Source organism: Salmo salar, chromosome ssa14, assembly GCF_905237065.1.
Source record: "Salmo salar chromosome ssa14, Ssal_v3.1, whole genome shotgun sequence".
Taxonomy (NCBI): Eukaryota; Metazoa; Chordata; class Actinopteri; order Salmoniformes; family Salmonidae; genus Salmo; species Salmo salar.
Window position 1 is genome coordinate 79367574 of NC_059455.1, and position 12574 is coordinate 79380147.

The 12574-nt window shown below is 41.1% G+C and overlaps 1 protein-coding gene across 3 annotated transcripts; it reads left to right on the forward strand.

Moving 5' to 3' along the window:
* The first annotated feature begins 1320 nt into the window (after nt 1-1320).
* On the forward strand, nt 1321-9220 carry LOC106570382 (proteasome subunit alpha type-2). Of its 3 annotated transcripts, none has more exons than XM_014142647.2 (9): nt 1321-1439; nt 2950-3134; nt 3658-3734; nt 4039-4171; nt 4433-4555; nt 8369-8450; nt 8548-8621; nt 8741-8798; nt 8941-9220. In XM_014142647.2, the coding sequence occupies exons 2-9, from the start codon at nt 3034-3036 to the stop codon at nt 9055-9057; spliced, it is 765 nt and encodes a 254-aa protein (XP_013998122.1). In that variant the 5' UTR covers nt 1321-1439; nt 2950-3033; the 3' UTR covers nt 9058-9220. The 3 variants fall into 3 exon arrangements, with proteins under 3 accessions (XP_013998122.1, XP_013998121.1, XP_013998123.1); XM_014142646.2 differs by having other exon boundaries at nt 1342-1439; nt 2919-3134; XM_014142648.2 differs by having other exon boundaries at nt 1358-1439; nt 2953-3134.
* Nucleotides 9221-12574: the final 3354 nt, after the last annotated feature.

Genomic DNA, 12574 nt, shown 5'->3' on the forward strand with positions numbered 1-12574 from the left:
CTTGAGTGTTTTGTGTGTATTTTAATCTTCTACCACATTTGCTATAGTTATTTTTGGCAAATACATACATATTTCATATTTAAATATTGAATGATTGTAGAAATCTGTCAAAAGTCAGTTTGAAAAAAAAAAATGACCCCAATTTTTAAGATATCTACACATTGCCAATACAATACAATTTCTTCACTCAGTGGCTATCCTATTTCTAATCTGTTTGTGAAGTTCTGTTTATCTTGTGTGCTTCCTGTTTTGTAGGATTTATCTTGAATAAAGATGCTCAAATAACTCAATCCCTCCCTCCCATCTGTAGTTTGTCAGATCTTCCAAATACCATGTCAATGTTCTATCTGAAATACAATAATCAAAGTCGCTGGAGGAAGCACCAGCACCCTGGAATTAGATGTTTTTGATTACAGAAAAAAACGATGGTTTAGAAACTCTGTTGTGTATTTGAAAATGAAGGCGTTGAGATTAACTTTTTTTGGAGGGGGGAATGGTATGCAACCGTCTATACACTGGTGTGGACCAGTTCATAAAATATTCTCCAAGGTGTCGATTTCCCCAACACAATTTAATGGCGAGAAGGTGGGAAACAACAGATAATATGCGTACTTTCTTTATGAAATACTATTTTCCACCACCATGCTACAGTGGCTACTGCTAGTCCTGGTCCACATTAGTGTTTTAAAACTACATGACCAGGGGTGGAAAAAACTGACTGCTGCAACATACATGGTCCTTGCTCTCTGGGTTCCTTGGGACATTACAACCCTGACATTACCCCCATTGAAGTTGAAATTTAAAAGGTTTAGGATAGAAAGCTATAGGCAACATCCGGGACTAGCATTAGCCACTGTAGCACAGATGGTTGTACAAATCTTTTGACTGTAGCATGTTGGTGGAAAATAGTGTTTCATAAAGAAAGTAGCTATGTATTTTTCCAGTTTTTCCCCGCCATTCGCTTTTGACGGTAAGATTAAACAACTCTATATCGCCATCTGTAGGCCTTTGGGCTTCGTTGGAAACATCCACAGACAGACAAAACCCCGGTACCACAAGAACAAAACAACGCAATATAAAATCCCAATCAAATGTATTAATACTTGTAAACAAAGTATATTTATTAATTCAGGGGATCATCTGAAAGTTATGTGCATGTTTCGTAGAGAAATTAGTAGGTTGATAAAATGGTGTCTCTGGAGAGTGCAAGAACAATATGTATGTCAGAATAAGTGCAGTATTATCATAAGGAGACGTATACTTGGAAAACGGAGGAGGAATGTAGCGATAAAGTGAAGCAGAGGAAGTTCGACATAAGGAGGAAGAGGATGAGCTTGAACCGGTTACAAATGGCGGGGAAAAGGGAGATTGATAAAGAAGAATGGTAGAAAGTGTAAACCGGGTGAGCTGTACACCGGTTCGAAGACAGGAGGAGAAATGTGAGTGAGGGCGAAGTATCGGAGGGGTTAGGTGTGGGGAAGTTCTCGGGAGCCCGAGGCTTGCACCGATGGTCAGGATAAAGATGAGTCTGACGTTGGGAGTGACATTTTTGGGAAAAGTGGATCCTTGCCTTTTGGCTGATCCAGTTGTGGTTTCAGGGTGGGTGAAAAGAGAGTTGGGTACTGTGGAATCGGTGAAGGTAACCAGAAGTGGTCTTGTGATAATTGTTTGTGTTTCTGCTGGTCAGAGGAAGCAGGCGCTCCGCGTTAAAGAATGGGGACAAGAGGTGTGAATTGTTTTGCTCTCAAGAAAAGGGCGCCATTGAAAGGAGTGATTACTGGGGTAGTGGTAAATGTGAAAGCTGACCAACTGAAGGGAATGATTCCCGGTGTTTGGGATGCTAGTCATTTGGTGCGACGCAGACAGTGGCGTGAGTGGTCAAACAGAAGAGTCGTTGTCTGTTCTTTTGAGTTTTGATGTTGAGTCTTTGCCCGCAGAAGAGGTGTTAGGATATATAGAGCATGAGTCAAATGAATGTGTAGCGTTGGGGAAAGCAGTGGTATGTGTTAATTGTAGGGGTAGCCATGGGGCTGAGGATCAGAAATCTCCGGTACGAGAGACGCGGGTTGAGGTTTCCAGGGTTAGACTAGTGCAGAAGTTGTCGTATGCTGAGGCAGTGAAGAAAGTAGATGAAGATGGGTCAAGGGCGAGGGATCTGTACCAGTACAGAGGGATAGACCAACAAGTGATATATGCTTCAGTAAGATTGAATTTGTAGCGTTTATTGCAGTGGTTATCAACGTAAGTCGCAGAAAATTGGAGTTGTGGTGGCAGCTGCAGAGAGGTATTTGGGTGTACGAGACTTGACGTCAGAAGAGTGTCCTTTCAGGCTGTTGGCTTGAGGGAGGACTAGATCGATTTAAATAGTGGAGTAGGTTGGTGAGTGTAGGGTTAGATAGTAGGGTATTTACAGTGGTGGAAAAAGTACCCAATTGTCATACTTGAGTAAAAGTAAAGATACCTTAATAGAAAATTACCCCAATAAAAGTGAAAGTCACCCAGTAAAATACTACTTGAGTAAAAGTCTAAAGGTATTTGGTTTTAAATATACTTAAGTATCATAAGTAAATGGAATTGATCAAATGTACACTCCAACACGCAGACATCATTTACAAACGAAGCATTTGTGTAGGCATTAGGGATGACCATGGATGTTCTCTTGATAAGTGAATTAGACCAGTTTGAATTGGACCATTTTGGGCCATTTTCCATTCAAAATGTAACGAGTACTTTTGGGTGTCAGGGAAAATGTATGGAGTAAAAAGTACATTATTTTCTTTAGGAATGTAGTGAAGTAAAAGTTGTCAAAAATATAAATAGTAAAGTACAGATTCCACAGAAAACTACATAAGTAGTACTTTAAAGTATTTTTTACCTTACACCACTGGTATTTGTTTATTTTATTTTATATTTTCAAGGAAAGTTTAAGGGAGTTATACTTCAATCTAGTAGGTGGCGGTAATGCATTATTTATTGGATGCCAACCGCTGTTAAACCTCATCGAAGAACAAACAGAGCAATGAGCGGAACTTCATGAAGCTCATTTCCGCCATCTGGTCCGTCCAGCAAAGCTTTCCCCAAGACAGATCAACAATGGCTGAACGAGGATACAGCTTCTCCCTCACTACTTTCAGGTAACTTAAAAGAACAATATATTTCTGCGTAGCAACACAAGTTGTACTCAATTAACACCTTACCATGAAGACATTTTCTACAATAGTTGTGATATTGCTCTTACTATATGGCCATTAAATGCACTTGAGGCAACACTACAAGAGATGCAGTGTCACGCCGATGTTGCTAATGCTCAGCTAATGTAAGCTAGTTAACTAGCTTCCTACCGTTAACTGTTGAGTTGAAGGCACTGACTAGTTATCGTAAACTAATTAATCTCTAAGATAGTTAACATGTCTAATGTAGGCTAATGTCAGAATATGTGTACTACAGTTGCTAACTATTTTTGGTGTTAACAAGTTAGATACAATCCCCATAACTACTGTGTAACGTTAACTGGCTAACCTTAGCTTGCTACATAGACACAACTATTCGGGTTTTGGCTACACAGCTAACTAGCTAGTGAGATATTTAGCTAGCTAGTTAAGTTAGCTAAATGGTTGTAACTAAGATTGAATTACATATATTCCCTTTTTCCAACAGCCCCTCTGGGAAACTGGTCCAAATTGAATATGCCCTGGCAGCTGTGGCCGCAGGTGCTCCCGCTGTGGGAATCAAAGGTAAGTAGCTAGCAAAAACAGCAGTTTGATGCAGGTTGTTTACATCCACCCTGTCTATTTATTCGTGTAACACTTTTAAAGCCACTTTGATACCAAGTGACTTTTTCGTAGCATGTTAGTGAAAATGCTCTCCGAACCAAAACGTGTCCTGTTTATTCAGTGTTTCATTCATCAGTACCCACCCAATTAATCAAATCAGGGTTGTACAAGTCATTACTCAACTTTCAATATCACCTTCTCAAGTAGCCTAATGAGAGCTGATTCCAAGCATTTGAATTTTCATGTATTTTTGTTCCCCTTCCAGCCTCAAATGGAGTTGTCTTGGCAACAGAAAAGAAACAGAAGTCCATCCTGTACGACGAGACCAGTGTTCACAAAGTGGAGCCCATAACCAAACACATCGGCATGGTGTACAGTGGCATGGGACCTGACTACAGGTAATGAGACCTCCTGCTTAATGGAATTGAACTTAAACACATAGCATGTACTATTTGTATGACACTCCCTAGGCACTCTAGTATACTGGCCACTTCATAGGCACATTGTTGTTTTTCAAAGAATAGGCCTATTTAAGAGATCATACATCTTACAGTGTACATGATCAAATAAGGTAAATAAACAAAGTGAACTAAATTTACAGTCCTTGACTGTAATGACTACATGTGCAGCTAGAGAGATGCTTTTTGTTGTGTTGGCAGGGTGCTGCTCCGAAGAGCCAGGAAGTTAGCCCAGCAGTACTTCCTGGTGTACCAGGAGCCCATCCCCACAGCTCAGCTTGTTCAGAGGGTGGCTTCTGTCATGCAGGAATACACACAATCAGGGTATGGAGTAGGCTAAAAGTCAACTGTTGTTTGTTTTCTGACTGTTAAGTACCCAATTATGATAACTACCATATTAGGTATTAGATCGTTAAAATACAAAAATGTTACATTACCTTGTAGTTTACCAATAAAATGGGCTGGTGGTGACGTAGACACACTTGGTGTTCATATTCCTAACGATATAAATGAACTGACCACAACCAATTTCAATAGAAAGTTAGCAAAAATAGACAAGATTCTATAACCATTTATGAAAAAATCACATTGATTAACTCTTTAGTCCTATCAGTTTACTTGTTTTTTAATTCATATGAGCAAATAATATTTATATTAATATACTTTATTTGGCACTCTAAGCCAGAAAATGTAAACGTACCTATTTATATAATGAATATGAGTTTGGGGGGCTGAAATAATTCAATTATAAAGCATTAAACCTCTAACTAAAAGCTTCACTGATACACTTAAACCCGAACTGGTTCTCCAGTAGATTACTAAGAAAGGCTCATCCTTTGTTCAATTTTTTTTGTTGCCTTTATACAGGTAACTTCTCATTTTTATTATTTGAAAATGAAACTTTGTTCAAGTCGCTGTTTTTAAACAAGCCATACAAAGGTAATTTCAATTTTATTCTCCAGAAAAGACAGAACAAATATTATTGTTAAACTGAAATATACTGAAAAGCTTCTTTATGGAATACATTTTATTTTTTATTATGAATAGGAATGGTGGAGTTATGTCATGTGCTGCTATGGAAAATATATGGGAATGTTTGCTCAATCCAAAGTTACAACCAACTGATTGAAGCATTATTGTGAAAATGGAGGTGGAAAGTAGAAGAGGGAGAAGGTAGGGAACTTGTTGGTCTGCCATATATCAAAGACTGAAATTGGCTGAAAAAGATAGTCATACAGTGGCTTGCGAAAGTATTCACCCCCTTGGCATTTTTACCATTTTGTTTCCTTACAACCTGGAATTAAAATAGATTTTTGGGGGGTTTGTATCATTTGATTTACAGAACATGCCTACCACTTTGAAGATATTTTTGATTGTGAAACAAACAAGAAATAAGACAAAAAAACTGAACTTGAGTGTGCATAACTATTCGTCCCTGCCAAAGTCAATACTTTTTAGAGCCAACTTTTGCAGCAATTAGAGCTGCAAGTCTCTTTGGGTATGTCTCTATAAGCTTGGCACATCTAGCCACTGGGATTTTTGCCCATTCTTCAAGTCAAAACTGCCCCAGCTCCTTCAAGTTGGATGGGTTCCGCTGGTGTACAGCCATCTTTAAGTCATACCACAGATAATCAATTGGATTGAGGTCTGGGCTTTGACTAGGCAATTCCAAGACATTTAAATGTTTTCCCTTAAACCACTCGAGTGTTGCTTTAGCAGTATGCTTAGGATCATTGTCCTGCTGGAAGGTGAATCTCTGTCCCAGTCTGAAATCGCTGGAAGACTGAAACATGTTTCCTTCAAGAATTTCCTTGTATTTAGCGCCATCCATCATTCCTTCAATTCTGACTAGTTTCCCAGTCCCTGCCGATGGGGAAAAACATCCCCACAGCATGAGGATGCTGCCACCACCATGCTTCACTGTGCGGATGGTGTTTTCAAGGTGATGAGAGGTGTTGGGTTTGTGCCAGACATAGCGTTTTCCTTGATGGCCAAAAAGCTCAATTTTAGTCTCATCTGACCAGAGTACCTTCTTCCATATGTTTGGGGAGTCTCCCACATGCCTTTTGGCAAACACCAAACATGTTTGCTTATTATTTTATTTAAGCAATGGCTTTTTTCTGGCCGCTCTTCCGTAAAGCCCAGCTCTGGAGTGTACGGCTTAAAGTGGTCCTATGGACAGATACTCCGATCTCTGCTGTGGAGCTTTGCGGCTCCTTCAGGGTTATCTTTGGTCTCTTTGTTGCCTCTCTGATTAATGCCCTCCTTGCCTGGTCTGTGAGTTTTGGTGGGCGGCCCTCTCTTGGCAGGTTTGTGGTGCCGTATTCTTTCACTTTTTAATAATGGATTTAATGGTGCTCTGTACGATGTTCAAAGTTTTGAATATTTTTTTATAACCCAACCCTGATCTGTACTTCTCCACAACTTTGTCCCTGACCTGTTTGGAGAGCTCCTTGGTCTTCATGGTGCCCCTTACTTAGTGGTGTTGCAGACTCTGGGGCCTTTCAGAACAGGTGTGTGTGTACAGTTAGTCGGAAGTTTACATACACTTAGGTTGGAGTCATTAAAAGTCGTTTTTCAACCACTCCACAAATTTCTTAACAAACTATAATTTTGGCAAGTCGGTTAGGACATCTACTTTGTGCATGACACAAGTAATTGTTCCAACAATTGTTTACAGACAGATTATTTCACTTATAATTCACTGTATCACAATTCCAGTGGGTCAGAAGTTTACATACACTCAGTTGACTGTGCCTTTAAACAGCTTGGAAAATTCCAGAAAATTATGTCATGGCTTTAGAAGCTTCTGATAGGCTAATTGACATCATTTGAGTCAATTGGAGGTGTACCTGTGGATGTATTTCAAGGCCCACCTTCAAACTCAGTGCCTCTATGCTTGACATCATGGGAAAATGAAAAGAAATCAGCCAAGACCTCACATTTTTTTTGTAGACCTCCACAAGTCTGGTTCATCCTTGGGAGCAATTTCCAAATGCCTAAAGGCACCACGTTCATCTGTACAAACAATAGTACGCAAGTATAAACACTGTTGGACCACTGCTCTAAAACCGCCATAAAAAAAGCCAGACTACGTTTTGCAACTGCACATGGGACAAAGATTGTACTTTTTGGAGAAATGTCCTCTGGTCTGATGAAACAAAAATAGAACTGTTTGGCCATAATCACCATCGTTATGTTTGGAGGAAAGAGGGGGATGCTTGCAAGCCGAAGAACACCATCCCAACCGTGAAGCACGTTTTGGGGGTGCTTTGCTGCAGGAGGGACTGGTGCACTTCACAAAATAGATGGCATCATGAGGCTGAAAAATGATGTGGATATATTGGAGCAACATCTCAAGACATCAGTCAGGAAGTTAAAGCTTGGTCGCAAATGGGTCTTCCAAATGGACAATGACCCCAAGCATACTTCCGAAGTTGTGGCAAAATGGCTTAAGGACAACAAAGTCAAGGTATTGGAGTGGCCATCACAAAGCCCTGACCTCAATCCTATAGAAAATATGTGGGCAGAACTGAAAAGGCGTGTGCGAGCAAGGAGGCCTACAAACCTGACTCAGTTACACCAGCTCTGTCAGGAGGAATGGGCAAAAATTCACCCAACTTATTGTGTGAAGCTTGTGGAAGGCTACCTGAAACATTTGACCCAAGTTAAACAATTTAAAGGCAATGCTACCAAATACTAATTGAGTGTATGTAAACTTCTGACACTGGGAATGTGATGAAAGAAATGTATGTGAACTTCCAACTTCAACTCTGTCTGTATACAGTACCATTCAGAAGTTTGGACACCTACTCATTCCAGGGTTTTTCTTAATTTTGTACTCTTTTCTACATTGTAGAATAATAGTGAAGACATCAACTATGAAATAACACGTATGAATTCATGTAGTAACCAAAAGTGTCAAATACATTTGAGGTTTTTCAAAGTAACCACCCTTTGCTTTGATGACAGCTTTGCACACTCTTGGAATTCTCTCAACCAGTTTAATGAGGAATGCTTTTCCATCAGCTATTCTAATCTGATATCATTCAATTAATGTAAAAAAAACAAATGAGGGCATTCGCGAGGGAGTCAATTTGTTTCATGTAGGCTTAAATGTTTTGTCTATTGCTGCAGGGGTGTCCGTCCTTTCGGAGTATCCTTGCTGATCGCTGGTTGGGATGAGGACAGACCATACCTTTTCCAGTCTGATCCATCTGTAAGGGCTCGTTATCACATTTTGCTATCTGAACATGTTTGCCTTCTGTATTTCTTGTGAGATTATGATGACATCATGGTTTGATTTCTCTACTCAGGGAGCATATTTCGCATGGAAAGCAACTGCTATGGGGAAGAACTATGTCAATGGTAAAACATTCCTTGAGAAAAGGTATTTCAATCTATTTCTCCCCCAGTCCAATTGGCACCATATTCACAACAGTTGAGGTTAAACTGCAGCTGTTTGTAACCCTTTATATAAATTTGAGGTAAATTTAATGTCTTGCTCAGATACAATGAGGACCTGGAACTGGAGGATGCCATTCACACAGCTATCTTGACTTTGAAGGTGAGTTACTCTCTTGAAAGCCTCTCCTGCTGGGCTTCTATGTGTTCCTGATGTCAGACACATGTTTATTAAGAGACCAGCCTCGTGGTGATCTTACATTTCAGTCATGAGCAGAATCCTGAATGCAATATTTTATTCACAGGAAAGCTTTGAGGGTCAGATGACCGAAGACAATATTGAAGTGGGGATCTGCAATGAAGCCGGCTTCAGGCGACTGTCACCCGCAGAAGTGAAAGACTACTTGGCGGCCATCGCTTAAAACAAATGTGACTCGTGTTAGTGTGATTTGATTGTTTATCTTTGGTTATTGCAAAAATAAATTGACTCTACTGTATTTTCAACATAACAGCATTTATTTGTTTGTATTCCAGTCCCTCCCTTCTGACAAGTTAAGTAACTTTCAATAAATTCCAGGAAGTAAAGAAGCTATCATGTCTTTTATTCTACATCTATAACTTGAGCTTCTCACAAAATTAAACATTTCACACAAAATACACTACATGGCCTTGTCAAATCTCATTATATGGGCATTAATATTTAAAACATAACAGAACATCATTAGACAAGAACAGCTCAAGGACAGAACTTAACTCAGCAAAAAAAAAAAAAAGAAATGTCCTCTCGTTGTCAACTGCGTTTTTTTCCCAGCAAACTTAACATGTATAAATATTTGTATGAACATAAGATTCAACAACTGAGACACAAACTAAACAATTTCCACAGAAATTGAATAATGTGTCCCTGAACAAAGGTAACAGTATCTGGTGTGGCCACCAGCTGCATTAAGTACTGCAGTGCATCTCCTCATGGACTGCACCAGATTTGCCCGTTCTTACTCCACTCTTAGACCAAAGCACCTGCACGTTCCCGGACATTTCTGGGGGTAATGGCCCTAGCCCTCACCCTCCCGATCCAACAGGTCTTAGACGTGTTCAATGGGATTGAGATCCGGGCTCTTTGCTGGCCATAGCAGAACACTGACATTCCTGTCATGCAGGAAATCACGCACAGAATGAGCAGTATGGTTGGTGGCATTGTCATGCTGGAGGGTCATGTCAGGATGAGCCTGCAGGAAGGGTACCACATGAGGGAGGAGGATGTCTTCCCTCTAATGCACAGCGTTGAGATTGCCTGCAATGACAAGCTCAGTCCAATGATGCTGTGACACACCGCCCCAGACCATGACGGACCCTCCACCTCCAAATCGATCCCGCTCCAGAGTACAGGCCTTGGTGTAACGCTCATTCCTTCGACGATAAACGCGAATCTGACCATCACCCCTGGTGAGACAAAACCGCGAATCTTCAGTGAAGAGCACTTTTTGCCAGTCGTGTCTGGTTCAGCACCGGTGTTGTCTGGTGAGAACCTGCCTTACAACAGACCTACAAGCCCTCAGTCCAGCCCCTCTCAGCCTATTGCAGACAGTCTGAGCACTGATGGAGGGATTGTGCGCTCCTGGTGTAACTCGAGCAGTTGTTGTTGCCATCTTGTACTTGTCCCGCAGGTGTGATGTTCAGATGTACCAATCCTGTACAGGTGTTGTTACATGTTGTCTGCCACTGTGAGGAGGATCAGCTGTCCGTCCTGTCTCCATGTAGCGCTGTCTTAGGTGTCTCACAGTACGGACATCGCAATTTATTGCCCTGGCCACAACTGCAGTCCTCATGCCTCCTTGCAGCATGCCTAACACGGAACCCAAACCGGCTGCGCGCATGCACTATCGTGCATACATTTATTTTATCCTCCTACACCAAACGCGATCACGACACGCAGGTTAAAATATCAAAACAAACTCTGAACCAATTATATTCATTTGGGGACAGGTCGAAAAGCATAAAATATTTATGGAAGGTTAGCTATTTAGCTTGCACTTACTAGCTAATTTGTCCTATTGAGCTAGCTTGCTGTTGCTAGTTAATTTGTCCTGGGATATAAACATTGAGTTATTTTACCTGAAATGCACAAGGTCCTCTACTCTGACAATTAATCCACACAAAACGGTCAATCGAATCGTTTCTAGTCATCTCTCCTCCTTCCAGGCTTTTTCATCTTTTAACTTATATGGTCATTGGCATCTAAACTTTCATAGTATTACCACGATGACCGGCAACACAGTTCGTCTTTCAATCACCCACGTGGGTATAACCAATTAGGAGATAGCACGTGGGTACCTGCTTCTATAAACCAATGAGGAGATGGGAGAGGCAGGACTTGCAGCGCGATCTGCGTCAGAAATAGAAAGGACTTCTATTTTCGCCCTTGGCAACGCAGACACTCGCGAGCAGTGTGGGTGCAATAATTGAGTAACAGATTTCTAAATTTATTTTGCAACGCTCGCGCATGCAACGCAAGCACTGTAGTCAGGGTATAACACGGAACCCAAACCGGCTGCGTGCGTGCCCCATCGTGCGCCATCGTGCATACATTTATTTTGTCCCCCCACACCAAACGCGATCACGACACACAGGTTAAAATATCAAAACAAAATCTGAACCAATTATATTAATTTGGGAACAGGTCGAAAAGCATTAAACATTTATGGCAATTTAGCTAGTTAGCTTGCACTTGCTAGCTAATTTGGCCTATTTAGCTAGCTTGCTATTGCTAGCTAATTTGTCCTGGGTTATAAACATTGAGTTGTTATTTTACCTGAAATGCACAAGGTCCTCTACTCTGGCAATTAATCCACACATAAAACGGTCAATCGAATTGTTTCTAGTCATCTCTCTTCCTTCCAGGCTTTTTCTTCTCTTGACTTTATATTGCGATTGGCAACTTTCATAAATTAGGTGCATTACCGCCACTGACTTCGTTCGTCTTTCAGTCACCCACGTGGTTATAACCAATGAGGAGATGGCACGTGTGTACCTGCTTCTATAAACCAATGAGGAGATGGGAGAGGCAGGACTTGCAGCGCAATCTGCGTTAGAAATAGAACTGATTTCTATTTTAGCCCTTGGCAACACAGACAATGGTTGGCGCGCACGAGCAGTGTGGGTGCAATAATTGAATAAAATAGATTTCTACATTTATTTTGCAACGCTCGCGCACGCAACACGAGCGGTGTAGTCAGCCTGTAAGGCACGTTCACACAGATGAGCAGGGACCCTGGGCATCTTTCTTTTGGTGTTTTTCAGAGTCAGTAGAAAGGCCTCTTTAGTGTCCTAAGTTTCCAGAACTATGACCTTAATTGCCTACCGTCTGTCAGCTGTAAGTGTCTTAACGACCGTTCCACAGGTGCATGTTCATTAATTGTTTATGGTTCATTGAACAAGCATGGGAAACAGTGTTTAAACCCTTTACAATGAAGATCTGTGAAGTTATTTGGATTTTTACGAATTATCTTTGAAAGACAGGGTCCTGAAAAAGGGACATTTCTTTTTTTGCTGAGTTTACATACATTATGGAATTGGTCACCCCTTTGCTGCTATAACATCCACTCTCTGGGATTGCTTTCCACTAGATGTTGGAACATTGCTGCGGGGACTTGCTTCCATTAGTGAGGTTGGGCACTCATGTTGGGCGATTAGGCCTAGCTCGCAGTCTGCGTTCCAATTCATCCCGACGACATCCCCCCCCGGCCAACGCTGCTGCCTTTAGATGCATTTCCTCTCTCTCTGTATCTGTCTCTCGTGCCTTTCTTTTTTCTAGTGTGACTTTCTGTCCCTGGACATTAGGTTGGACAATGTTTTCATACGACCTCAATATTCTAAAAGTGTTACTGAGTTAGGTCAGGGCTCTGCAGGCCAGTCAAGTTCTTCCACACCGATCTCGAC

What these genes read in the sequence shown, in the direction of transcription:
- LOC106570382 (XM_014142647.2), top strand. Translation starts at nt 3,034, where the DNA reads ATGAAGCTCATTTCCGCCATCTGGTCCGTCCAGCAAAGCTTTCCCCAA. An exon ending in TTCTCCCTCACTACTTTCAG is followed by an intron (nt 3,135 to 3,657) that starts GTAACTTAAAAG and finishes TTTTTCCAACAG; the next exon opens with CCCCTCTGGGAAACTGGTCC. An exon ending in AAAACATTCCTTGAGAAAAG is followed by an intron (nt 8,622 to 8,740) that starts GTATTTCAATCT and finishes TGTCTTGCTCAG; the next exon opens with ATACAATGAGGACCTGGAAC.